The sequence below is a fragment of the Macaca mulatta genome, chromosome X (assembly GCF_049350105.2).
Source record: "Macaca mulatta isolate MMU2019108-1 chromosome X, T2T-MMU8v2.0, whole genome shotgun sequence".
Lineage (NCBI taxonomy): Eukaryota > Metazoa > Chordata > Mammalia > Primates > Cercopithecidae > Macaca > Macaca mulatta.
In genome coordinates, this window is record NC_133426.1 from 41,032,283 (window position 1) to 41,059,651 (window position 27,369).

At 38.2% G+C, this 27,369-nt stretch overlaps 1 protein-coding gene across 8 annotated transcripts in view; it reads left to right on the plus strand.

Annotated features, from left to right (window-relative positions):
• The window catches only part of USP9X (ubiquitin specific peptidase 9 X-linked), a 152,936-nt gene that overhangs the window by 64,937 nt on the left and 60,630 nt on the right, over nt 1-27,369 (plus strand). For 4 of the 8 annotated variants that reach the window (XM_015127219.3, XM_077988006.1, XM_015127218.3 and 1 more), the window contains exons 13-21: nt 936-1,072; nt 2,925-3,073; nt 13,718-13,805; nt 16,805-17,147; nt 18,433-18,528; nt 18,956-19,167; nt 21,241-21,481; nt 21,718-21,867; nt 23,404-23,524. In XM_015127219.3, coding sequence (XP_014982705.1) covers nt 936-1,072; nt 2,925-3,073; nt 13,718-13,805; nt 16,805-17,147; nt 18,433-18,528; nt 18,956-19,167; nt 21,241-21,481; nt 21,718-21,867; nt 23,404-23,524 — 1,537 coding nt within the window. The remainder of the gene's footprint in view (nt 1-935; nt 1,073-2,924; nt 3,074-13,717; nt 13,806-16,804; nt 17,148-18,432; nt 18,529-18,955; nt 19,168-21,240; nt 21,482-21,717; nt 21,868-23,403; nt 23,525-27,369) is intronic. The other 4 variants (XM_077988005.1, XM_077988007.1, XM_015127220.3 and 1 more) reach the window with 1 other exon arrangement.

Below are 27,369 nucleotides of genomic sequence, written 5' to 3' on the forward strand. Positions count from 1 at the left end.
ATGAGCCACAGCTCCCAGCTGTGAATAATTACTAATAGTTTATACAAGGTTGTATTATGGAGCCATTAAAAGGATTAATATCACTTAAGAGTATGATCCTAATTTTGCTACCAAAAAAGGAATATCTGCATTACAAAATAATACCAAACTTGAGGGGTTTCAGGAAAAAAAAAAAAAAACTCCACAAAATTGTTTTCCTTTCCTTGTATGCAAAAGTAAAATAATCCGAGCTTACAAAATTGTTAGTCACACAAACTTGCAGTTTACTATTGACTTTAGGGGAAGAGCTGAAGTAACTTAAGGTTTGAGAAGTAAAATATCATAATCGAAATAATTTTGAGTTTATAACATTCTTAATTTAATTTTTAACAGTTTATATCTGCCTCTCTCCTTTTTCTCTCCTTGTATGTATGTTTCTTTATTTTGATTTTGGTGATTATTTTTAAATGTAGTTGTCATTGTATTTATTTTCTTAGTCAAATATACATTTTCAGTGTTCTTCACTCTACTAAAAGATGGCCCATTTAGAGTTAGAGTAACAGTCAGGGTCTTGTTATGTATTAATTCTGGATTTTATGATATGGTAGAATCTCTTAAAATACTGGCTAAATACCTACTCTCTGGCAAACTTGGAAAATCAAACTTTCTGTCAGTGTGACTAATACTTAGGATCTGCAGTGTGTGCAGATCAATTTCAGTCCATATAATACAAAGCTTTTATAACAGTGCTGGGCTTTTTGGAGTTTTGGTAGTAAATGTGAAATAAAAACAAACTTAAAGCTTTTATTATTTAAACTCTTTACTGTAATTACAACATGATGCTTGTGTTGCTAATCTTAAAAGAAAAGCTTTTATTTTACAATTCTCAAAATAATTTGAAAATAAAATTCTCCTGAGTATTGATCTGTTTAAAACATTGAAATCATTTGTTTAAGGACCGTGATACACAAAAGATCCAATGGATAGATCGCTTTATAGAAGAACTTCGCACAAATGACAAATGGGTTATTCCCGCCCTGAAACAGATTAGAGAAATTTGTAGTTTGTTTGGTGAAGCGCCTCAAAATTTGAGGTAAGACTTTTTAACATAGAAAATTTCAATATTTAAATTTATGTACTTTATTGAAAAGAAACAGCATATCGGCTGGCAAATGCAAATTTTTCAATTAGTGGAGTGAGAAGAGGCTATATAAGAAGTGTTTGAAACAAAAGAATCCTTTATTATATCTATCTCCTTTGTTTTATTAATGAGGAAGTAAGCCACAGTTAAGTGATAAATATCAGAATCAAGATAATATTGCTTTTGGGTTCTTGGTTCAGAATTATTATTATATACATACCATATTTCCAGCAAGTATGCCAAGAAGTTTCATGGCATGTCTTTAAAGTTGGATTAGACCACAAGGACATTTAAATTGATGACAAGATACAGTTTCATAATTTTTAAACATTTGTTTTAGCTAAATTTCTTTTTAATAGCTGTCTTTATACTATCTTAGGTGTCAAATTCTGGTTACTGAAATAGTTTGTCCTATTTTCTGGTAATAGAGTTGGAACTGATAACATGAAAAGGAAAAATAATGTGAAGAGAAAGAGAGCAGGGTGCAATAGAAGGAATATTCACAGTGGAGTCAGGATTTCTAGGTGTGAATCTTGGGTCAAACCAGTAATTTAATCTTGTAAAAATTCTGTAAAGAATCATGTTTGGCCTAGTGTGGTGGCCCACCCCTATAATCCTAGAACTTTGGGAGGCCGAGGAGGGTGGATCACCTGAGGCCAGGAGTTTGAGACCAGCCTGGCCAACATGGCGAAACCCTGTCTTTACTAAAAATACAGAAATAAGCCAGGCGTGGTGGCATGCGCCTATGGTCCCAGCTACTCGGGAGGCTGAGGCACTAGAATCGCTTGAGCCTGGGAGGCAGAGGTTGCAGTGAACTGAGATTGCACCACTGCATTCCAGCTTGAGCAACAGAGTGAGACTGTCTCAAAAAAAAAAAAAAAAAAAAAAAAAAAAAACATGTTTTGTTTATATGTAAGATTAAATGAGTGCCAGGATCCTTTACAGCTCTACATTACTATGATTATAGCTCAGACAGAAAGAGAAAAGGTCATGTATATGTCTTTATTTAAACAGTTGAACTTTGTCTCACTTTTTTCCCTAAGGCTAGAAAAAAATATCAAATTGGAAAAGCTATGCAGATATAAACATTGTAAGAAATTGAGACATATATCTCATTAACAATAATATTTATTTGAGGGCGTATTTTGAGTATGTTTGGCCCATCGTACATAAGACTTTCGGCCTTTCTCAAATGAATGCATTTGGCTTTCGAAGTAGACACAGTAGTTTACATAGTCTTCCAAGAATAGTGGCCTCGTCTCCCCTAAAATAGTAGTAATGGATGTGAAAGTTGATTGGTTTCAGCAAAGGTAGCAAAACAGATTAGGTTTCAATGAAGATAGCAAAACAGATTAGTCTTTGTGGTGACACTTGTGGGCAAACTTGGCTACAGAGTGTCCCAGGATGTTTTCTTAAATAGCTAATAATTAATAAAATTCTTCCTTACAACTGTAGCATAATTTTTGTGATGCTAGTCTTGCAAAAAATGTTTCTATTTTATAATTTTGGTAATAATTAAGTAACACAAGCACGTTGGTACTATTATAGGATAGAAAATAGTCATTGAGGTATACTCCCATTTGGTGAAGTTGGTGAATACTGATGGATGCTTTTTGTGTAAAATAAGAATAATGTAATAAATGTCTTATTTTTTGAAGAGTTTAAGTTAGTTGTGATATTTTCATTAAAAAAAGTAAATGTACAAAAGTATAATTTTTAAATTATTAAATCAGTAGCTAAGAATTTAGATAGTACGAACTCTTCTGATTACAACAGAGTTTAATTGCCTAATTATATTGTTAAGTTCTTCTCGTTTCAGTCAAACTCAGCGAAGTCCCCATGTGTTTTATCGCCATGACTTAATCAATCAACTTCAACACAATCATGCCCTAGTTACTTTGGTAGCAGAAAACCTTGCAACTTACATGGAAAGCATGAGACTATATGCTAGAGGTATGTATTGTAAGCTAAAATAAACTATGGGAAATAGCAGTGACCTTTTTTTGCATTAATTACCTTAGAAATATAAATCATGTTCCTTTATGGGTTTAAGATCCACTATTACTCCCAACTGTTAGACATCCTAAACTCCAGGCCAGCAGTTTAAGGGTCTTTACTAAGTGCTTGCCTTCCCCCATTCTCTTTGTTAAATAGATTTTTCTTCCCTGCCTTGGGAGCTCTGCCTGCCTTTATTACAATTGATTGCTACCTTCTTAGGAATGTACTTGACTCATTTGCAACCTTTATTTCCTTTACCACCACCTTTAGCTTTTTAAAAGGAAACTTGTTTTGTCTATGTCTGTTCTTACATTATAGTTCTTTTATAATCCCAAGCTTATGTTTTGTAAGTGCTTCGAGACTCCATGAATTTAAAAAACATAAGAGTAGAGATGGGAGGCTGGCTATAAGAATCTAGATGTTTACATTGGCATTCAAAGTGTGAAATTGTTTGAACATGTTTAGGATAAAGTTTCCTGTGATTTCAACAGATCCTGATTATAAGTGCCTGCCATATGTGGAGCCTTGTGTCAGTGCTCTTTTGCCCTCTGACAGTTATGTCAGTCTGTGTGTGCAAGAGTAGGGATGGCTTCTCAGTATATACTATTCCTCCTCTGTCTTATGACAAATTCATGCCCCTTTCCCCATTGATACTTTGTAGTTTCAAGTTTGTTTCCAGAGCAGTATATAAGAAGAAAATACTGTATTACCAATGTTAGTGATAGAGTTAAACATACTGATTACTCAACTTACCATTCATTTAACATGTTATGTAGGATTTGCAGAAGCCCATAGTGTGTGTATGTTAAAAATGAGAATATTTATAATACTCAATATTTGGGGAGTAGGCTTTTGACATTATTGAATAAAATCCCCTGGTGCTTATGAATTACCAGATTTTTGCTTAATACTTACATACATTTCCCAATGAAATTCAGATAAACATAAAAATTAAGCAACTCTTCTGATACTTCTGGTAATAGTGTTGACTCTTTGTTCTTCCATTTATCCCCTCGGGGCCAATAGATTATAGAGCTAGACAAGCAATCTAAGTGTTAGGCAGCTGATGAGCAACAGACAGTGATCTGAGCGTTTCAGTCCTAAGTTCTTTCTAAGCAGTATAATAGAACGATCAAGGCAGTACAGCCATGTGATTTATGTTCTATACCAAAGGTACTCAAAATCATTGAGATAAAAAAGAGGTTTATGTGTAGTAGGGTTTAGTATATTATGATTATAATCTCTTCCTGGTGGTACAAAGCCCTCATGATTGCCAAGGAGGGCCTTCCCCCAGAGTAGAGCCATATAATCCATATGTGCTTTAATGCTGATTTTTATTTACTTCATTTGCATGTGGTGGTTAATTTCATTGTCAGAGGTCAGGAACCCTACTGTCTTACTAGGGTTTTTTCTGCTACATTGTAGTACAATTCTACTTGAGTTACTGCCTCATCTCAACTTCGTTGTCACGATTACATTCTTCAGTTTTTCCTCCTTATGTTGTCTGTATATCTACAGACTGAGAGATGTGAGTCTGCATAGTCAGGTTGCCTAGGTCTGAAACATGACCCAAACATATTAGCTGTATGACTGTGGGCAGGTTATTCATGCTAGAATAATGTCTGGCACATAGTAAATTCCCCTCTGAATTTTAACATCATACCTTTTCTTTCTCCTAACCTTGGTACCTTTTCTTCTTCCAATTTATTACACTACTCTTGATTAATACTGATGAGTCTGGAGATACTTAAATATGGGGGTGGGGGAAAATAATTTTTAAAACTAGTAAAATTCTTCTATTAAACTTTTTACAACGTTAAATCACTTCTGTGGTAACATCATCCAGTAACATTTCTAAATTTGCAATTCTAAAGTAAATTATGGTTTTTGCCTCTATAATAAAAGTGATAGATGAATCCCATTAGGTATGAGGCATTAGGTTACTTGGCATGATAACATCAGGCTTCCACAGTTCACTGATATTCTCAATTTCTGATAACCATTTTACCAATGGTTTGTCCTGCCTGTCTTCTGTCTTTTATCTTCACTAGCATCTTTAGCTTTGTGGGGAAAAACATTTCCTCAGTAAGCATGATTAGCTGATTTTACCCCCTATAAATATTATTTAGATAAAAGAATGAACTTAGTAAAATTCTCTACAGTATTTACTCAGGTTCTCACTACAAGTGCTTTCATACACTGGTGCTTACTTAAATTATTCTTTAAAAGTTTTTCATATGCATACAATAAAGTATAAATCACCTTTTAGTTTTCACTTAAGTTTTAACTCATTGGTAGAATAGTCATTCTACTGACTTCAGTACTTACTGAAAGTTTAATTTACCATTTTTTCTTATTTCTGGATACAGTTGGATGACCCAACTTCACTGTAGGTCAGATTTTTGCACTCTGTTTACTTAGGACTGCCACCTTCTGTTACTTCTTCCCAGTCTTTTCCATCCAACTAACAGTTTTTAGGAACATTTTCCACACAAAAGGATTTCTTTATGAGTGTCATTCACCAGCAGTGCTATGTTAGGATGCAGATCCTGTGCTAGATTTTCTCACTTCTGACTCATTCGTACACATGAACCATGAAATACTGTTAAGTCTGTGTGGTTTAAAAATAATTAAATATTATCCATTTTGTGAACAATTTATACCTTCCTGGAGAAACGACTGTTTTCAGGCCTGGAACAGGGAAAGTACAACATGATCCTTGACCATCCTATTCCAGAAAGTAAAGTGTTCAACTTTTCTTACATGTTGACATGTCAGAAGGACACAGGAGTTGGCTTTCACTGGCCATAATTAGGTCAAAATTAGTAATGAAAATATGAAAATACTCATGTAAACAAAAATGCCGACTAACAAATGTAGAGTATATGATGAAAATAAACCCAAGGGGGTGAGGATTTTCATATCTGGAATGGCAGAGTAAAATGTTCAGCAGGCCTTAACGAAACAGCCATTTAAGGCCGGGCGCGGTGGCTCAAGCCTGTAATCCCAGCACTTTGGGAGGCCGAGACGGGCGGATCACGAGGTCAGGAGATCGAGACCATCCTGGCTAACACAGTGAAACCCCGTCTCTACTAAAAATACAAAAAATTAGCCGGGCGTGGTGGCGGCGCCTGTAGTCCCAGCTACACGGGAGGCTGAGGCAGGAGAATGGCGGGAACCCGGGAGGCGGAGCTTGCAGTGAGCTGAGATCCGGCCACTGCACTCCAGCCTGGGCGACAGAGCAAGACTCCGCCTCAAAAAAAAAAAAAAAAAAAAAAAAAAGAAACAGCCATTTAACTGGAGATAAATATTAAAAATAGTCATTTAGAGTACCTGAAAATTGTCCTAAGGGAGTATAGCAAATGGGAAAACACTCAAGAAAATCTGTTAAATCTGCAAAACAGTAAGAGTCTGTAGCATTTGAGCCACAACTTGTTCTGTTCTCCCATGTTCAGATCCAGCTTTTTTGTGTGGAAACTCTACTCCAGGCAGGTATGACTAAGAAGCAGGGGCTCCCTCTCCCCACGGCTGCCAGTCTAGGGGCTATAGTTTGACCACATGAGGTGCAGGCTACTGGCATTTCTGATCCTTTTCAGCCCTATGTGACAGAAGCTCTGTTCCAGGCAGTCATGTCCAAGAAAACTGAGACTCTTTTACCTCACTCAGTGCCTACTTGTAGGATAAATGCTTTACTTAAGGCATGACAGACTGAGAATACTGGGGCTCTGATTATCCCCAACCTAGCTTGCTCACAGGGTGGAAATTATATGTCAGGGAGTGCAATCTGAGAAAATCATAGTTTGATCCCACACCCCCAACACCAGCACCTGCTCTTAAAGCAGGGATATCATTTTGGGAGAAGCTAGCTGCTGTCCTCCCTCTATCTCCTAAACAGTAGCATAGATGTTCTGTCCAGATGGAGAGATAAGGTGTGAGGATGCTGTGCTCAGCAGTTGTGCTTGAAGAGACCATCTTTCTTTGGACCAGACCATACCGTGCATGCCTAAGGGTATTATCACAAATGGAGATTTGGGTGATGAAGAATTAGGAAAGTGCTTGTGGCTCCCTTGTACTGGTATCAGCAAGTCACAGGATGAGCAACCAGAAGTTTAACAGAAAGATCTAGATAAAGAGATAGCCAAGACAAGCCCTCTTGTGATCACAGTCAACCCTGGGGGTCAGGAATGATACGTGTATGCATTAGGCTGCACCTAAGCAGAAACCATCAGAACTGGACACGGGACAAATTGAAAACATTCCCCAAGCTTCATGTCGATCCATCACCAAAGGGTGAAAGCCTCACCGGTACAGTGGACTTAAATACAGCTCTGACCAAACAGAGCACTGGGTGAATAATAAGCTACCCTGACTCAGGGGCAACTCTTTAGGAAGCCAGATGTGAAAATTACATGTATCTCTGGCAGTCTGGAAGACTGTGTATATATCATTGCATCCTTAAAGTAAGACTGCATCCTTAGCTGGAGTGATTGAGAAGGGAACATGCAAGCTACTTGTCTCCGAATGAACATAGGACAAAAACATAAACTTTTTGAGTGGTGTGATAGCAGCCTCCAAGCCACGCAGGCATCCAGTGGTAAAGGGTAAAAATCTACTAGTCAAGGAGGCTTAAGCACAGGGTTTGGCCAGTAAAGGGCTTATACTGACCCAGGGACAACTCCTAGGTAGGCAGGCTAAAGGATTAAAAGGAGGAGGAAAACATCTGGACAGAGCTGTCGGAAGCTGTGCACTGTGAGGGAAATAGACTATAGTCTGTTTCCCATAGTCATAGCCCAGTCACTGAACAAGCAAGCAAATGGGTGGGGGAAGGGAGATCAGTATTCAGGTTGTTATTGTATATCTAACATACCCAGATTTTGATGACAAAAATTGAGGCATGCAAACAAATGGGAAGATGTGACCTGTAGACTGACACAGAGACTGCCTTTGAAGGAGGCCACATGGAGGGCTTTATAGACACACTTGACAGGAAAGACTTGAATTACAAATATGCTCTAGAACTGAAGAAAACTATGTCTAAAGAATTTTTTAAAGTATTAATGACAATGTCTAAATTAGAGGATAGTAAAGAGAAATTATTTTTTATTTTAAAAATCATGTAGAAATTTTGTACTTGAAAAGTATAATAACCAAAATGAAATATTCATAAGGGGGGCTAAACAATAGATTTGAGCTGGCAGAAGAATTAATCAGTGAACTTGAAGATAGATTAGTAGAAATTATGCAATCTGAAGAACAGGAAAAGTGAACAGAATCTCACGGAAATATTGTGTACCATGAAGGGGGACCAATATTAATTGTAATGGGAATACCAGATGAATGAGAGTGACAGAAGGAGACATAGTCACTGAAAGCATCCCAAATTTGATGAAAGACAAGAAGCTTAAAGAATTGCAAATACGGTAAATGCAGAGAGCCCCAGACTGAGACACATTGTAGTCAGAACAATTGGAAGGTAGTAAGAGAAAAATGAGTCTTCCTGCACAAGGAAACCCCAATAAAAATTAACAGCTAACTTCTCATCAGAAACATTGAGGCCAGAAGGCAATAGGACAACATACTCAAAGTGCTGGGGTTGGGGGACAGACCTGACAACCAAGAATTTTACGTTCAGCAGCACAATCTTTAAAATCTGAAGGCAAGCTAAAGATATTCCCAGATAAACAAAGACTGAGAGAATTTGTTGCTCTAAGACTTGGCTTACAAGACATCCTAAAGGAAGTAACTAGGCCCAAAACAAGTGACATCAGGCAGAGTGTTCCAAATTTGCAGGAAAAAAATACTTGAATACTATAAACCAGCGGTCCCCAACCTTTTTGGCACTAGGGACTGGTTTTGTGGAAGACAATTTTTCCACGGACTAGGGGGGTGGGGGTGGGTTTACCTCCTGCTATGCGGCCCCGTTTCTAACAGGCTACAGACCTGACAGACATCTATGGAATACTCCAACAATAGTGAAACTACTAAAACCATATATCATCTTAATAGATGCAGAAAAAGCATTTGTCCAATCCAACCTCCTTTCAATATAAAAAGGCTCAAACTAGGAATAGAAGGAAACTTCCTCTCCCTGATCAAGAGTATCCCAAAAAACCCATAGCTAACATCATACTAATTAATGGTAAAAGACTGGTTGCTTTCCCCTTAGGAACAAGAATGAGACAAAAGATGTCCACTCCAATCACTTCTATTTAACATTCTGCTTGAGGAGTTAGCCAGGGTAACTAGGCGAGAAAAAGAAGTAGACAACCCAATTAAGAAATGGATGCAAAGGATCTGAATAGAAATTTCTGCAAAGGGCCGGGCGCGGTGGCTCAAGCCTATAATCCCAGCACTTTGGGAGGCCGAGACGGGTGGATCACGAGGTCAGGAGATCGAGACCATCCTGGATAACACGGTGAAACCCCGTCTCTACTAAGAAATACAAAAAACTAGCCGGGCGAGGTGGCGGGCGCCTGTAGTCCCAGCTACTCGGGAGGCTGAGGCCGGAGAATGGCGTGAACCCGGGAGGCGGAGCTTGCAGTGAGCTGAGATCCGGCCACTGCACTCCAGCCTGGGCTACAGAGCGAGACTCCGTCTCAAAAAAAAAAAAAAAAAAGAAATTTCTGCAAAGAAGGTATACAAATGACCAATGAGCACTTGAAAAGATACTTAGTATTATTAGTTATTAGGGGAATGAAAATCAGAACCACAGTGAGATAATGCTACTTCATACCTACTAGGGTGACAAAAAACAGTAAATGTTGATGAGGCTATGGAGAAATTGGAGCGTTCGTATAGTCCTTGTGGGATTGTAGAGTGGCACAGCCACCTTGCAAAATGTTAATCGTAGAATTTACCATATTACTCATTCCCAGTTACATACCCAAGTGAAATGTATACATAAATCTGTACAACATGAATGAACTTTGAAAACATTATGCTAAGTGGGAAAAAGTCCATCAGAAAATACCACATATTGCATAATTTTTTTGTTTTTTGAGGTGAAGTCTCGCTGTGTCGCCCAGGCTGGAGTGCAGTGGCACCAACTCGGCTCACTGCAACCTCCGCCTCCTGAATTCAAGTGATTCTCATGCCTTAATCTCCTGAGTACGTGGGATTACAGGCACATGCCACCATGCCTGACTAATTTTTTTTTTTTTTTTTTAAGTAGAAACAGGGTTTTGCCATGTTGGCCAGGCTGGTCTCAAACTCCTGACCTCAGATGATCAGCCCACCTCAGCCTCACAAAGTGCTGGGATTACAGGCATGAGCCACTGTGCTCAGCCATGATTCCATTTTTATATGAAATGCCTCAGACTTAAGCCGCAAGAACAAGGGGAGGGGGTGATTTGTACAGGGTTTCTTCTTGGGGTGAGAAAAGTGTTGTAGACTTAGATTGTGATGGTAGTTATACAACTCTACTAAAAAAATTGAATTGTATTTAAATGGATGGATTTTATGGTACTTTATGACTCAAGATTTTTTTTTAAATGAACTTTTAATATAAGTTCTAAAATGGACCCTAGAAAACTTGCTGTTTATGATGACAAGAACCAATTTATGTTAGTCTCAGCCATGATTCACCACCTCTTCCTACCTATTTTCATAGACACCTGTGTAATTTAGTCTCATCTAATTCTTCCTGCTGTTTTCAGTGGGATACTTGCCACCTAGACAATATGAGTCAAAAATGGATTATCCTCCTCATTTGACTGCTAGCTAACAAGTCCAGGTATTTGTTTTGAACTGAATATTTACTACAAAACTACCAGTTATGTATGTATGTATGTATATGTGTGTGTGTATGTGTGTGTGTGTGTGTGTGTGTGTATGTGTGTGTGTATATATATATATATATATGTCTTGACAGCTTGGAAGCTTCTCTTGAGTAAGAGGGCCTCTTCATTCCTATTTAGCATAAAGGCATCTTATTTCTTGACTTTTACTGATTAGCTATCAGTTGAATGCTTCCAAAGTTCTACTCTTTGTGCAGGGTCCCAGTTCTTCATAAGTAAAGTGTTAGCACCTAAACGAAAAAAGGAAGGTGGGTTGTTTGCTAAAACTAGTGGATAAAAGTTTAACAAAATAGTTACATAGTCTCAAAGTCTCTCTCCACAAATTACTTATTAATTACAAAGAGAAAAGTAGTACCTTTACAGCAGAGAAACCTGCCTCCCTTCTGTGTTACTGGCCACAATGCTTAGACTGATCTAATTATGAGGAAGTGGCGTGGAAGCCCAAATTGAGTGACATTTCAACAAAATTGGCTTCCAGTTTTCAAAAAGGTCAGAGAACACAAAGGATGATTAATTCTGCAGATTAAAAAATAAAAAGTCATGAGAACCAAATACAATCTTGGACTTTGTAGAAAAGATGTAAAAGGACATTATTGGGAAAATTGATGAAACTCGAATATGGACCATGAATTAAATCAGTGCTTCTCCGAGGGGGTGGAGGTGGCTATTTGACAATGTCTGGAGCTGTCTTAAACTGGGGTTGAGGGGTGAGTAGAAGCCTAGAATGTTACTAAGTAACCTATAGTATAGTCCTAGACAGAACAGTCCTACACAATGAAGATTACCTGGCCAAACGTCAATAATGGAAACCCTGGGTTAGATGATAATAGTATTTTACTAGTGTAGTTTTCTTGTTATTTGGAAATACTCATTGACGTATTTAAGGGTAAAAAGACATGTCCAACTCTCAAATAGTTTAGAAAGATTATGCACACACATGTATGTGTGTATTTTTTATATGTGTGGCAGCTAATGAAGCAAATGGAGGAAGATGTCAACAGTTGGTGAATACAGGTAAAGAGTATGAGAATTCTTGCTTTTTCTTGTTGTTTTTTTGCGACGGAGTCTCGTTCTGTCACCCAGGCTGGAGTGCAGTGGCACAATCTCGGCTCACTGCAACCTCCGCCTCCCGAGTTCAAGCAATTCTCCTGTCTCAGCCCCCGGAGCAGCTGGGATTACAGGCGCCTGCCACCATGCCCGACTAATTTTTTTATTTTTAGTAGAGATGGGGTTTCACCATGTTGGCCAAGCTGGTCTTGAACTCCTGACCTCAGGTAATCTGCCCACCTTGCCATCCCAAAGTGCTAGGATTACAGGTGTGAGCCACGATGCCTCGCTTTTTTAAGAGACAAGGTCTTGATATTGCCCGGGCTGGAGTACAGTGGTGCAATCATAGCTCACTGCAGCCTCGAACTCTTGGGCTCAAACCATCCTCTCACTTCAGCCACCACACCTGGCTAATTTTTTTTTTTTTTTTTGAGACTGGATCTTGCTATGTTCCCCAGGCTGGTCTCGAACTCCTGGCCTGAAGCGATACTACTGCCTGGGCTTCCCTAATTGCTGGAATTACAGGCATGAGCTAAAACTTGATTTTCTTTCCAGTTTCTTAAGAAAACCTCTTGAAGTAGTCCTTTAAGTCCCAGTGTCTGATGAAATATACATTCATGGAAGTAGACAGTGTTTATGCCTATTTGCATATTCCAGTATGTGTGGAATTAGAAAGTAGTTGGTCGTAATATGTGGGGCTTTTTTCTTTACCAAAAGATCAAAACCAAATATGTTTCCAGACATTATGAATGTCCCATCTTTATAACACATCAAGAGTTTATTCAGAGAAGAAATATCAGTATTTTGAAGACTTTGATTACTGATTTCCAAAGGAGCTCACATAGACTCTTTAACAATAGCTTGCACATACCAAGGGTCTAGGATCTGATACGGAAATACAGTAATTAATGCTGAAGGAAAATGACACATTCTGGACATTAACATGGTAATGGTGACGATTGTATAAGTTGGTCATGTAGAGTAGCATCTTGTGTTACCCTCACTTCTTAGGTGTAATATTTATTTTTACATCAAAATAATTTTTTCTTCATGAAAACACCTTTCAGTGTAACAGGTAAGAAATTGAAGAAAAAAAATTTTTTTTTCTTTTTTTTTTTTTTTTTTTGAGACGGAGTCTCGCTCTGTCGCCCAGGCTGGAGTGCAATGGTGGGATCTCAGCTCACTGCAAACTCCTCCTCCCAGGTTCACGCCATTCTCCTTCCTCAGCCTCCCCAGTAGCTGGGACTACAGGCACCCGCCACAACGCCCGGCTGATTTTTTTTTTGTTTTTAGTAGAGACGGGGTTTTACCGTGTTAGCCAGGATGGTCTTGATCTCCTGACCTCGTGATCCGCCCGCCTCGGCCTCCCAAATGCTGGGATTACTGGAATGAGCCACTGCGCCCGGCCTGAAGAAAAAAATTTGGTCTTCCTTGTCAGTTCATAGACCACTTAGGTTGGTCTTAGGCTGCAATCATGAATTGCTTCATTGTGTGTGAAGGTTGCATGAAAGGGTTTTGCTGAATAATTATTTTTGATAACACATTTAACAGATGATTTTCTTTTGGTTATGTAACAGGAAAGTATTTTTGTAGGGAAAACAGGAGATGGATAGAAACCACCAATTGGTAGAATTTAGGTTGCCTCTTAATGATAAAGGATTAATGGCATTTTAACTGATCTAATTTCTTTGGTTGAAGTCAGCAGTGATTTGGGTTATCCATGTGTATAATGCGTGATTTTTTTCTTAATTTGCAGACCATGAAGATTATGACCCACAAACTGTGAGGCTGGGAAGTAGATACAGTCACGTTCAAGAAGTTCAAGAACGGCTTAACTTCCTTAGGTTTGTTTTATACAATTAATGTTGCTCTCTTTAAGGAATACAGAATGAATAGACTATATAGCTTGGTCTTTGTTGGGTAGCCTTTTCCCAAGTCGTGTAAGACATTTCCCTGTATTAGTTACTAAATACTTTAAAATGATTCACTGAGTTTTAACTTTTTTGCAGTGTTTTAAGAGAACACATTTTAACCTTTAGAGTTGACTTCTGTTCTTCATACCTGTTTATGCTGGAAATAATGTTTATTTTTAAAGGACAGATTCCCGTATTTTGACACAACCAGAAGGAGGACTATACTGACTTAATGATATCATAGACACTAAGGAAACGGGGGCAAAAGGCTGCTAGACCAGCACCTCAAAAGAGTGGTTGGAGTCCTCTGGTGCCTTGTTTATTCTAACAGTGGCTGACAGGCAATCTAAAGTCATGTGTTAATAATATCATTTCTGATTGGCTTGAGGGAAAAGGTTTATTAAGATAAAAAGTAGTCTAGGGCTGGATTTGCTCTGCAATATTTAGCTTTTGGTGATCATACACTTACAGATGTACAAAGTGCCTTTGTTAAAAATTTTGATGGTCAGGTACAGTGACTCACACCTGTAATCCCAACACTTGGGGAGGCCAAGGCAAGCAGATGATTTGAGCCCAGGAGTTCAAGACCAGCCTGGGCAGCATGGTGAAATCCCATCTCTAAAAAAAAACACAAAAATCAGCCAGGCATGGTGGTGTTCACTTGTTGTCCCAGGTGGGTACTCAGGAGGCTGGGGTGGGAGGATCACTTGAACCTGGGAGGCCGAGGTTGCAGTGAGCTGTGATTACACCACTGCCCTCCAGACCCTGTCTCAAAAAAAAAAAAAAAAAAAAAATTATGAGGTTTCTTTTGAATTCAAAAAACCACATGTAGCAAAAGAGCTTGTTTAGATTACAGGTGTGCTAACAGAAATGCCCAGATTATCACTGCTTCATGAAGTCTATTTTATTTATTTCATTTTTTTGAGACAGAGTCTTGCTCTGTCACCAGGCCGGAGTGCAGTGGTGAGATCTCAGCTCACTGCAACCTTCGCCTCCCAGGTACAAGTGATTCTCTTGCCTCGGCCTCCTGAGTAGCTGGGACTATAGGCACGCGCCACCACGCCCAGCTAATTTTTGTGTTTTTAGTAGAGACAGGGTTTCACCATGTTGGCCAGGATGGTCTCTATCTCTTGACCTCATGATCTGCCCACCTTGGTCCCCCAAAGTGCTCATATTACAGGTGTGAGCCACCGTGCCTGGCCCCATTTATTTTAATAACATTCTGGGGAGTTTTGTCCTGGGCTGTGTTAATTACGGATTTCTATTTATTGAACTGTGTGCTTATTTATGGATAAAATTTTAAGTAGCTATATGATGATTTTAATTTTAGGAAAAACTTCAACCAAATTTTAAGAAATTTGGCACTGGTTTAAAGTGAATTTTTTTTTTCTGTGTGTTTTGTTTTTAACCACCTGGGTAGAAGGACTTGCCTCCCCACATTGAGAGTTACTGCCATAGTAAGCAGTCGTTACTGATTGGCGTGTGTTATATGTCCCTTAGGTTTACTAGAACAGAAAAGTGGTTTCAAGCCCTTTTGCCATTTTAAAGTTTGGAATCCGAGAAACTATTGTAGTTTCTACTCTGTTAGTACCTCTGTATGTGAGCTATAGCAACCAACTCAAGGGAGAGGAACCTGACTTTAATGCCTGCTGTGTGTTGGGCCTGTGCCAGACACTTTATATTTACTCTGAAGCAACACAGTGCAGCAAGTGTTACTCCCATTTGATCAATAAGAAACCCAGGATTCCAGTGGCTTCAGGTAGCTTGTTTGAAGTCTCACAGCCAGTATATGATGGAATTGCACTACTCAACTAGGTCTCTTTTACTTAAGTCTGTGCTCTTCCTATTAGACCAGTAGTTTTTCAAACTTATGTAGGAGCTTTAGGGCTTCTGAGTTAAGTTCCTTGAAGATTTCTGAACAAGCAGTAGGAAGTTTCCCGGTTTTTTCCTTTCTTTTTCCTCTCCCGGCAACTGGAGCAGCTATAGTTTTTATATATATATCAGATTCCAACTGGGATTTTCATTTGAAGAAGGGTTTATGCCATCTTTAGAATAAAACAAAAAAATGGAAAAGCTTTGAAAATGTAAGCAGTTTTAACTCATAAGTATTGATGGATTAGTTATTTGTGAAAGTCACTTAATTGAATACCTCATTTTTCAATGATGCCATATAAGCAGGATGCTAAGTCTCTCTCTTTCTCTCTTTCTTTCTTTTTCTTTCTTTCTTTCTCTCTCTCTCTCTTCATTTTTCTTTTTCTTTCTTTCTTTCTTTCCTTCTGACTTTCTTTCTGTCTTTCCTTCTATCTTTCTTGACAGAGTCTCACCCAGGCTGTAGTGCAGTGGCACAGTCTTGGCTCACTGCTACCTCCACCTCCCAGGTTCAATTGATTCTCATGCCTCACTTTCCCCAGTAGCTGGGACTACAGACACGAGCCACCACACCCAGCTAATTTTTGTATTTTTAATCGAGATGGGGTTTTGCCATGTTGACCAGGCTGGTCACGAACTCCTGACCTCAGGTGATCCGCCCACCTCAGCCTCCCAAAGTGCTGTCATTACAGGCATGAGTTACTGTGCCCAGCCGAAGTCTTTTATTTTTAACTCAAGCTACTAAACGTCCTTCTTTCCAAAAGTCTGGTTTCAAAGACTAAATGGTTAAAAGTTCAGGGAACGAATCTTTTATTCATAATTCAGCTAGCTGCATTTCAGGCACAAAGTGGATGTTCAGTGTGTGCTTGTTGAATTAATATCTAGTGGGGATTTTTTTTAGTACCAGATAAAAGTAGAAAAATAGGCTATTTTGAAAATGAATATCTTTTTATCTATAGTTAAAATATAATGGTGATAAATGTATTTTATAGATAATATAGATTGCCTTTCAGGATAAAAATTACATAAATCTAATTGCCAATTTTTTATGTTTTTTCAAGATTTTTATTGAAGGATGGCCAACTGTGGCTATGTGCTCCTCAGGCAAAACAAATATGGAAATGCTTAGCTGAGAATGCAGTTTACCTTTGTGATCGTGAAGCCTGTTTTAAGTGGTATTCCAAATTGATGGGGGATGAACCAGACTTAGATCCTGATATTAATAAGGACTTCTTTGAAAGTAATGTGCTTCAGCTTGATCCTTCTCTGTTAACTGAAAATGGAATGAAGTGTTTTGAGCGATTCTTCAAAGCTGTGAATTGTCGAGAAGGAAAACTAGTAGCAAAAAGGAGAGCCTATATGATGGATGACTTGGAGTTAATAGGATTAGATTACCTTTGGAGGGTAAGTCAAAAGTAGGAACTCTGTAAACAGTGTCTGATGTACTTTTTCATATACATAAGGAATTATAATTTCACATATAAATTGTGTATTTTACTGTGATGTTTGTCTCAGGAATTTGGTGTAGTTAGTAATTGTTCATTTTTATTATTATATCACTTGTCAGTGGGCTTTTTCTTCTCTCTTCCTCTCCCTCCTCCTGCCACTGATGTTCCTTTTGTCTTAGCTTAGTATCTGTGTATTCCATAGATGTGCACTAAACATACAAATCTTCCATTCCTCCCCGTGGATATTGTTCCTTCCCAATTTTTCATTCAGTGTCGATCTGTTTCCTCCTCTTCAATGTTTAACGCTAAAATAGAGGACAGAAGAGAGGATTTGTGTTTAGTATAGATTATGAGTATATACTTTATTGGCACTGTTTACCTTGTGATATTTTTAAATAGCTGGGGGAATAAAATACTATCTTTTTAAGGCTAATCTTTCTATTTTTATAGTACTAGTGTATTATTCCTATCTTTAAAAGTCTGACCTGTTATACAGCAGTTTATATTGTTGTTTGGATGTCTGAAATTTTTTCCTGCAAACCATAGATGAAGATGTTTACTGTGGCATTTGAGTATTTAAAAGCTTTTCATTAAGTATGTGGTTTTTCAACATTGTTTTAACAGCAGAAACACATCTTAAAAATCAAAATTTGCACCACTCTACAAAATGTATACTGAATTGAACAAAAAAATATATTTTCTTACTTGGTCTCCCCATGCTTACCCCCTTTCCCCTCCCCAACCCTTTTATAGGGGCCAACACTGAAAGACTTCCTCAAAGTCCTCTAAGGTTCTGAACATAGTTTGGAAACCACTAATGTAATTAGATGAGTGATAAAGATTTATAGAAACTGGGGGTAGAGTAGTCCTTTATGCTAAACTGTGTTTCATGTAATCTCTTATTTCCTGTCAACTAATTTGAATTTCTTCTTGAGTGTCTGACTTGGTTATCAAGATATTAAATTATAGGGTTAAATAATAGTGGTCAAAGCATATTTTATTTTTACAAAAATGTACCTTTCATTCTTAAACAAATTACTTTTTTCGGAGACTTTCATTTTGCATTTATTATCCTTTCTTTTGGTCTGTGCTTCTCACTTAATTTTACTTGATTATCAAAGTCAACTTACCATTAAATAATTGAATAGTGTATTTAAGATAACTGAGGATATGGTTTGAATTTAAATGCCCAAAAAAATATATGTTGAAAGGGGTGAATACTTTTATCATTTTGAAACCAGGTCGTGATTCAGAGTAATGATGATATTGCCAGCAGAGCTATAGATCTCCTCAAAGAGATATACACAAACCTTGGTCCAAGACTACAAGTCAATCAGGTGAGGATTGATGTGCATTAAAACTTCCATATATCATTATTTCAGCCCACATTTCTCTTATACAAAAGAGAAAAAATACTAAATGAATCTTGCCTTGATAATTGTCTTGAAGTGATTGGGTTATTTTTAATATAACTATTTATTACATGTTGAAATGGCAAAGAAAGTCTTTGTGAATTCATTTTGATGCTAACACCCAGTCCTGAAGTTCACTTTTGGCTATCTAATTTATATTTGTTAACTTATGTAATGCTAGCTTCCTTTTAATAAACATACATTTTATTATATGGATTCTCTACTTAAATATGACTGTTGTTAATTGAGTGCTATGATTAAATTAGCCATTGCCATCTTTAATTGGATTAATGTTTGATTTTTTACGTTTTAAAGCAACTTTAACTGTGTTTATTTGGCCCGATATTTGTAGGTGGTGATCCATGAAGACTTCATTCAGTCTTGTTTTGATCGTCTGAAGGCTTCCTATGACACGTTGTGTGTTTTGGATGGTGACAAAGACAGTGTTAATTGTGCAAGACAGGAAGCTGTTCGAATGGTTCGAGTATTAACTGTTTTAAGGGAATATATAAATGAATGTGACAGTGATTATCATGAGGAAAGAACAATTCTCCCTATGTCGAGGTTTGTGAATCACTAATCTATTGGTGCTAATTCTTAATTATTTGATGTTTTCCTAGCCATTTGGTAAAAGGAGAGCAGAAATTTTTATTGTTTGTAAATTGTTGTCTTTGCCCATTAAGAACATTGTCATTTCATATAATTTTTTTTAATAACCTCCCCCACTCTCCCATCTGGTTTTGTTTTGGTTTTTTTGGGTGAGGCATTCTTACTCAAGTTGTTTTCTAGTTTTCTTTTGTCTTTGACATTATTGCTCATTAAGTGTTGCAGTGATATTTTGCAGTTGAAGTGTTTTTGTTTATTTGTTTATTTTGAGACAAGGTCTTACTCTGTCACCCAGGCTGAAATGCTGGGGTGTGATCATGGCTCACTGCAGCCTCAACCTCCTGGGCTCAAGTGACCTTCCCACCTCAGCCTCCCAGGTTTTTGGGGCTACAGCACAGGCTACCACACCTGACTAATTTTTTTTGTGGAGGTGGGGTCTCACTACATTGCACAGGCTGGTTTCAAACTCCTACGCTCAAGGAAATCCTTCTGCTTTGGCCTCCCAAAGTGCTGGGATTATAGGCGTGAGCTGCAGTGCCTGGCCTGTAAAGAACTCTTAAAAGCTGCCTTGCATGGCAGTATAACAAATATTTTCAAATGGTGTTTATAGTTTTGGGATGTTTTGTATAGTCAGTGCCATCATTTTTTTTAAAGAGTTTTATTAACCATGAAATTATATACAGTTGCTTCTTGAATATGATTTTTATTTTATATTTTACTTTTAAAAAAAGATACTATACCAATATAAATAGCATTTTGGAGTGAATTTTGATACAAAGGCTTTTTTCCAGAAAAGTGCGTTGTGGCATTTTTGTTGATGCTTTTTTTTTTTTTTTTTTTTTTTTTTTTTTGAGACGGAGTCTCACGCTGTTGCCCAGGCTGGAGTGCAGTGGCGCGATCTCGGCTCACTGCAAGCTCCGCCTCCCGGGTTCCCGCCATTCTCCTGCCTCAGCCTCCTGAGTAGCTGGGACTACAGGCGCCCACCACCGCGCCCGGCTAATTTTTTTTTTTGTATTTTTAGTAGAGACGGGGTTTCACTGTGGTCTCGATCTCCTGACCTTGTGATCCGCCCGCCTCGGCCTCCCAAAGTGCTGGGATTACAGGCTTGAGCCACCGCGCCCGGCCTTGTTGATGCTTTTAACAAAATGTAAAACTACCTTTTAAATGTAAAAGGTAAGCTCTTCCGTCTTTTTTTGATTTTTTTTTTTTTTTTTTTTTTTTTTTTTTTTTTAATTAATACAGAGTCTACCTATGTTGTCCAGGCTGGTCTTGAACTCCTGGGCTCAAGGGATCTTCTTTCCTTGGCCTCCCAAAGTAGTAGGATTACAGGCATGAGCCACTGCGTCCAGCCTACCTTTTACTTTTAAAAATAGTCTTAATGAGTTGGGCTTTTACAGCGTAGAAATAAGCATTACATCTTTGTTTTAATTTCTTTTCAGTAGACACCCTATTTTCTGCAATCGTAGATACAAGACTAACAATAATAGAATATGATTATGTTTTTAAATATTATTTATATTTGTAGTTAAAAGGAGCAATATTTTTTTTTCTTTTGCATTTCACTCTTGTTGCCCAGGCTGGAGTGCAGTGGTGCGATCTCGGATCACTGCAACCTGTGCCTCCCAGGTTCAAGCGATTCTCCAGCCTCAGCCTCCCAAGTAGCTGGGATTACAGGCGCCCACCACCAAACCTGGCTTATTTTCTGTATTTTTAGTAGAGGTGGAGTTTCACCATGTTGGTGAGGCTGATCTCGAACTACTGACTTCAAATGATCCACCCGCCTTGGCCTCCCAAAGTGTTGGGATTACAGGCATGAGGCACCGTGCCTGGCCTTATTTTCAAGATACTGAAAATAATGCAGGTTGAGTATCCCTAATCCAAGAAATCCAAAATTCAAGCTATATTAAGTATCTTTAATTCACATCCTCTTGTTTCATAAGAAAATACTCAATGTTAAATCCCTAGCATTATTTTCTTAGCAACAAAATTTCAGTCTGCTGAATATGATGATGTCTTTCTTTTTCCCCCCAGAGCATTCCGTGGTAAACACCTCTCTTTTGTAGTTCGATTTCCAAACCAGGGCAGACAGGTTGATGACTTGGAGGTATGGTCTCATACCAATGATACAATTGGTTCAGTACGACGATGTATTCTCAATCGTATTAAAGCCAACGTAGCCCACACAAAAATTGAGCTCTTTGTGGGCGGTGAGCTGATAGATCCTGCAGATGATAGAAAGTTGATTGGACAATTAAACTTAAAAGATAAATCGGTATGTATATATAGTTAACAAATTTTTCAGTAAAATCAAACCAGAGACTATCATTTAATAAGTTACTAATTGAGCATTTGTTATGTTTGGGACTCTGTGTTAGGTGTTAGAGTTACAGCATTAAAGTATAGCATGTAGTAGTCTTTTGGATTTTTTGCTTGGTATATCACTAAGTTTTGTGTTTTGTGTAAGTATTTTTCCTTGTTTTTGGTACTAACATAGTATATCATTTTCAGCTTATTACAGCCAAACTTACACAAATAAGTTCCAATATGCCTTCAAGCCCTGATAGCTCTTCTGATTCCTCCACTGGATCTCCTGGAAACCATGGTAATCATTACAGTGATGGTCCCAATCCAGAAGTGGAAAGCTGTTTGCCTGGAGTGGTGAGTAGATACAGTTTTGAACTACTGTATGTAAGGTATTATGCTAGGGTTTTTGAGAATAAAGTATATAGAGTAGTTCTTTCTTTTCTTGAGGAGCTTACAGTTTAATGAGACAAAATAGTAACTCTACAGTTAACCACCAACTTCAGAATGGATCCCTCTAAAAGGTAATTGTAACACAGTTGGAATTTAAAACATTATTTCCCCATAGGTATAGTATTGTTACTTTTACATAAAATTAACCAATTAGAGCTTAATTATAATACTATTGGATGTATAAATTTAGAAGAATACAGTCATCCCTCATATATGTGGAGAATTGGTTCCAGGACCTCTGCGTATACCCAAAATCTTGCAGATGACCCTGTGCAACCAGTAGCCTTCCATATACTTGGGTTTTGCTTCCTGGAAATACTGAATTTTCTATTCCACATTTGGTTGGGAAAAAGTCTGCATGTAAGTGGACCTGTGGAGTTCAAACTTGTGTTGTTCAAGAGTCAGCTGTATCACTTTTAAAAATTTATGCCGCAAAACAGATCGTTCTTTTAGAACTATATATGAGCTGGGCATGGTGGCTCACACCTGTAATTCCAGCTACTTGGGAGGCTGTGAGGCAGGAGGATTGCTTGAGCCCAGGAGTTCTAGGCTGCAGTGAGCTGTGATTGTGCCATTATGCTCTAGCCTGGTCAACAGAGTGAGATCTCATCTCTAAAAATATAAATAAATGAAAACAAGAACTATGTAGGAAAATACCTGTAATCTTTATCAGATTGTCAGTAACATATAGCCGAAGAAACAATGACTCCTCCCTTTTTTAAGTTCTCCTTTCGCCCCTCCCCACAGAAATTTTGATGGTTACAATAACAGCAGCCACTCCAGTGTCAGGAGGATTTGGCTGTCTAGAACAATTGGATTAAGAATTTGATAGTGGGCCGGGCAAGGTGGCTCATGCCTGTAATCCCAGCACTTTGGGAGGCCAGGGTGGGTGGATCATAAGGTCAGGAGTTCTAGACCAGCCTGGCCAACACGGTGAAACCCCATCTCTACTAAAAATACAAAAATTAGCCGGGCGTGATGGCGGGCTCCCGTAATCCCAGCTACTCAGGAGGCTGAGGCAGGAGAATCGCTTGAACCCGGGAGGCGGAGGTTGCAGTGAGCCAAGATCGTGCCACTGCACTCCAGCCTGGGCGACAAAGCAAGAATCTGCCTCAAAAAAAAAACAACCAGAATTTGATAGTGGGCATGGCAGCCTTTTGTTATGTCCGGAGTCCAAATTGTATATAAGAGAGAAATGGTTTAATAGAACAGGAGAGGAGCTATCACAAAAAAGTGACTGGAAGTGACTTGGATGATGTATTTAATCTGCACTATTAAGGATTTGTAAGGATTAAAAGATGGGAAAGTCAGACTATTTCGAAGAGTAGAAATGGCATAAGTAAAAGTAAAGGGATTAACACAGAGAAACTTACTTAGGGGGGCTTTTCTAATGGGAGTAAATAATTTACAGGTAATTATTTTGTGTATTTTATATTCTAGATAATGTCACTGCATCCCAGATACATCTCTTTCCTTTGGCAAGTTGCAGACTTAGGTAGCAGCCTAAATATGCCACCGCTTAGAGATGGAGCAAGAGTACTTATGAAACTTATGCCGCCAGGTAAGAATTTTTAAATGATGATCAAGTACTTGCTGGACAATAAAGGAATGTATTAGCAAATTTTATTTCTAAATGGACCGTGCTTTTTGGTATAGACTACAACAAGAGTCACAGATGACAGCCCACAAGCCACATCAAGCCCACTGCTTGTTTTTCTGCATCCCAAGAGCTATATTTTTAAGTGACTACAAAAAAAAATCTAGAAGAAGAATATTGTGATACATGAAAATTATGTGAAGTTTAAATTTTAGTGTCCATGATCAAAACCAGGCTCATTTGTTTATATTCTGTCTACATGACTGCTTTTGTCTTAAAACAGCACAGCTCAGGAGTTGTGGCAGAGGCCATATGGCTCACAAGCCTAAACTACTTAATTTCCGTGGCCCTTTACAGAAAATGTTTGCCTATACCTGGACTATAATGTGGGTTATGTATCATCTGCGGTATTGTTCCTTTTTTATTCCTTAGAAACAACCACTTTCAGCTTCTCGCTTTTACTTTTGTGTATATATGTACCATTATGTCTGGAGTGCCCTCATATGGCTATTTCTTTGTTACTTATAGATACATACTGATTTTCTACTGTGTAGATGAAAACTTAACTGTTACATACCCCCCCATCCTCCCAGTATTTGCTTAAATCCAGATTCAACATTTACATTTCCAAGATTGTGTGAAATGTAGTTCTCTAGATTACTGACAACTTTCATCCTGGATTTAATAATTTCCCTTTTATTTTCCTGATTGTACACCTATCACTTATTCTTTCCACATACTTTTTTTTTTAGATATTTTTTATCTGAATGTAGGCAAACTATCACATTTGGTTAATGATTTGTGTATAGAATCCTAGGTTTGAAAATATATTCCTTCTAGCTGGTGGCATTGCTGATGAGAAGACCAAAGTCCTCTTGGTTTCTGTTCCTTTGCATGTGACCTTCATTTCTGGAAGTTTTGGTTTTATCCTTACATTTTGAAATATTATGATGTGCCTTAGAGTTAGGTCTCTTTTGTGGTGCGTCATCTGTGGGCCTGGAGATTTCCTCAGTTGAGAGAGATTTGTGTTATTTGATAGTTTTCTCACCAACATTTTGCGTTTTGTGTGTCTTTGAAATGTCTAAGTGTGATGGTGAATCTTCTAGATCTAATTTTACCTTTTCTCTCTTCCCTTCTCTCTTTAATCTTATTCCACCTTTGGGGTGGCTTCTTTAACCTTTTCCAGCTCTCTCGTTGGCTTTTCCCTTCCAAATATTCTAGTGTTAAAATTTCAAGACCTTTCTGCTAGTGATCCTTTTCTATACACAGGATTTTATTTTTCACTAACACACTCTTGTGTTTCTGTTATAATATATGTGTGTTCCTTTAAAACCTAATGTTCGGCAAAATTATGCACTAAAAATAGTAGGGCTTTGGGGGAAAAAGTAGAGTTTGGGCAGATCGTTCAAGCCTATACAACCTAAAAATTTTTTAAATGTATTTTTTGGAAATATTTACAATCTTACAGAAAAATTAGAAGTATAATTCAAGAACATTTGAGAGTAATTTAGTGGTTTTTGTAATCCCATTGCCCACCAAATACTTTCCCTACAAACAAGGATATTTGTCTGTATAAGCAAAATCAGCCATCTGTACCAGGAAGTTAAATGTCGATTCATTACTGCCGTCTACTTAGCAGACCCTATTCAGTGTTTTCAGTCATCTCCTTCACAGCAAAAAGATATAGTTCAAACTCAAATATAGTCAGCCCTCCATATCCATGGGTTCTGGATCTATGGATTCAGCCAACTGTGGATCAAAAATGTTTGGAGGAAAAAACATTGTTCAAAGTTCCAAAAAGCACAACTTGAATTTGCCACATGCTGAGTACTGTGTTGAATCTACACAAATGAAGCTATGTGTAGGCATTATATTAGGTGCTACAAGTACAGTGAGACACCGGATAATGACATTTAGTCAGTGATAGACCACATATACAATGGTGGTTCTGTAAAATTATTATAATTTTATAGAATGGTATTATACCGTATTTTTACTGTACCCTTTCTATGTTTAAATACACAAATACTTACCATTGTGTTATAATTGCTTACAGTATTCAGTACAGTAACATGCTTGTATGGGTTTATAGCCCAGGAGCAATAGGCAATACCATATATAACCTAGATGTGTTGTAGGCTGTATCATCCAGATTTGTTGTAAACACATTCTATGATGTTCACATAGTGATAAAATCGCTTAATGATGCATTTCTCAGAACATATCTTACGCAACATGTGACTGTAATCCGGAGTTAATTTATACGGGAAGATGTGCATAGGTTGTATGCAAATTCTACATCATTTTATATAAGGTATTTGAGCATCCCTGGATTTTGGTATTGGGAGGGTGGATCCTGGAACCAACCCCGCACCCCCCCACACCCCCCATGGATACCAGGGAATAACTGTATTGCATTTAGTTAATATATCTCTTTAGTTTCCTTCTGAAATAGTTCCTCATACTGTTTTTGACCTTCATGACCTTGACTCTTAAGGATTACAGGCCAGTTAATTATAGAATGTCCTTCAGTTTAGATTTGTTTTATCATGATTAGATTCAGGTTATGCATCTTAGGCAGAAATACCACAGAAGCGATGTTCTGTTTATCTCAATGCATCTGGTCGGATAGTATGTAATTTCAGTTTTTCCCATTACTGACGATGATCACTGTGATCACTTGAGTTTTTTCCTTGCTTCCCCACTGTAAAATTGCCCTTCCCTTTGAAAGTATTTTGGGCCAGGCGCGGTGACTCATGCCTATAATTCCAGCACTTTGGGAGGCTGAGGTGGGCAGATTGCTTGAGGCCAGGAGTTTGAGACCAGCCTGGCCAACGTGGCGAAACCCCGTCTCTACTAAAAATACAAAAATTAGCCAGGCACGTTAGCGTGCACCTGTAATCCCAGCTACTCGGGAGGCCGAGGCTGGAGAATCGCTTGGACCTGGGAGGCGGAGGTTGCAGTGAGCCGAGATCATGCCACTGTACTCCAGCCTGAGCGACAGCAAGATTCCGTCTGAAAAAAAAAAAAAAAGTATTTTGTGCAGAGGTACTTTGAAAATATTTATACTGTTCCTCATCAGGCTTTTTATTCATTCATTTATATCTGTATGAAATAATGGTCAAGGAGTTATTACTATCATTTATCTTGATGCTGAAATGATCTCTAGTTTGGCCAGTTGGAGTCCTTTCAGGCTGTTCTGTGTTACTTTAATATGTTCCCATTATTCTTTCAGCAGTTGTATGCTTTTTGGCTCAAGATGTTTCAGATTAGGTCAGGTGCAGTGGCTCATGCCTATAATCCTAACACTTTGGGAGGGTGAGGCAGGAGGATCGCTGGAGCTCAGGATTCATGACCAGCCTGGGCAACATAGCCAGACCTCATCTCTATTAAAAATATAAAAAATTAGCCAGGTGTGGTGATGGGTACCTGTAGTCCCAGCTACTTGAGAGGCTGAGGTGGGAGGATCACTTGAGCCTGGGAGATGGAGACTGCATTGAGCTATATGATCATGCCACTGTATTCCAGCCTGGACAACAGAACAAGACATGTCTCAAGAAAAAAGAAAAAAGTTCCAGATTAACATCTTGTACCCTCTCTGCCCCAGTCCTGGAATTGGCTGTTTCTCCAAGGAGGCCTGCTTGGTTTATTTTCCTGGAGAATGGTATTTAGAAACCAAGATCTGGACGTTTATTGCACTCATTGCTATTGATGTATTGTTGCTCCCTGGCTCTCTAAGCAGTTAGAACTAAGGAATGTATGTATGTGTATCCACATTTAAGTCTGTTACTATATATACACACACACAC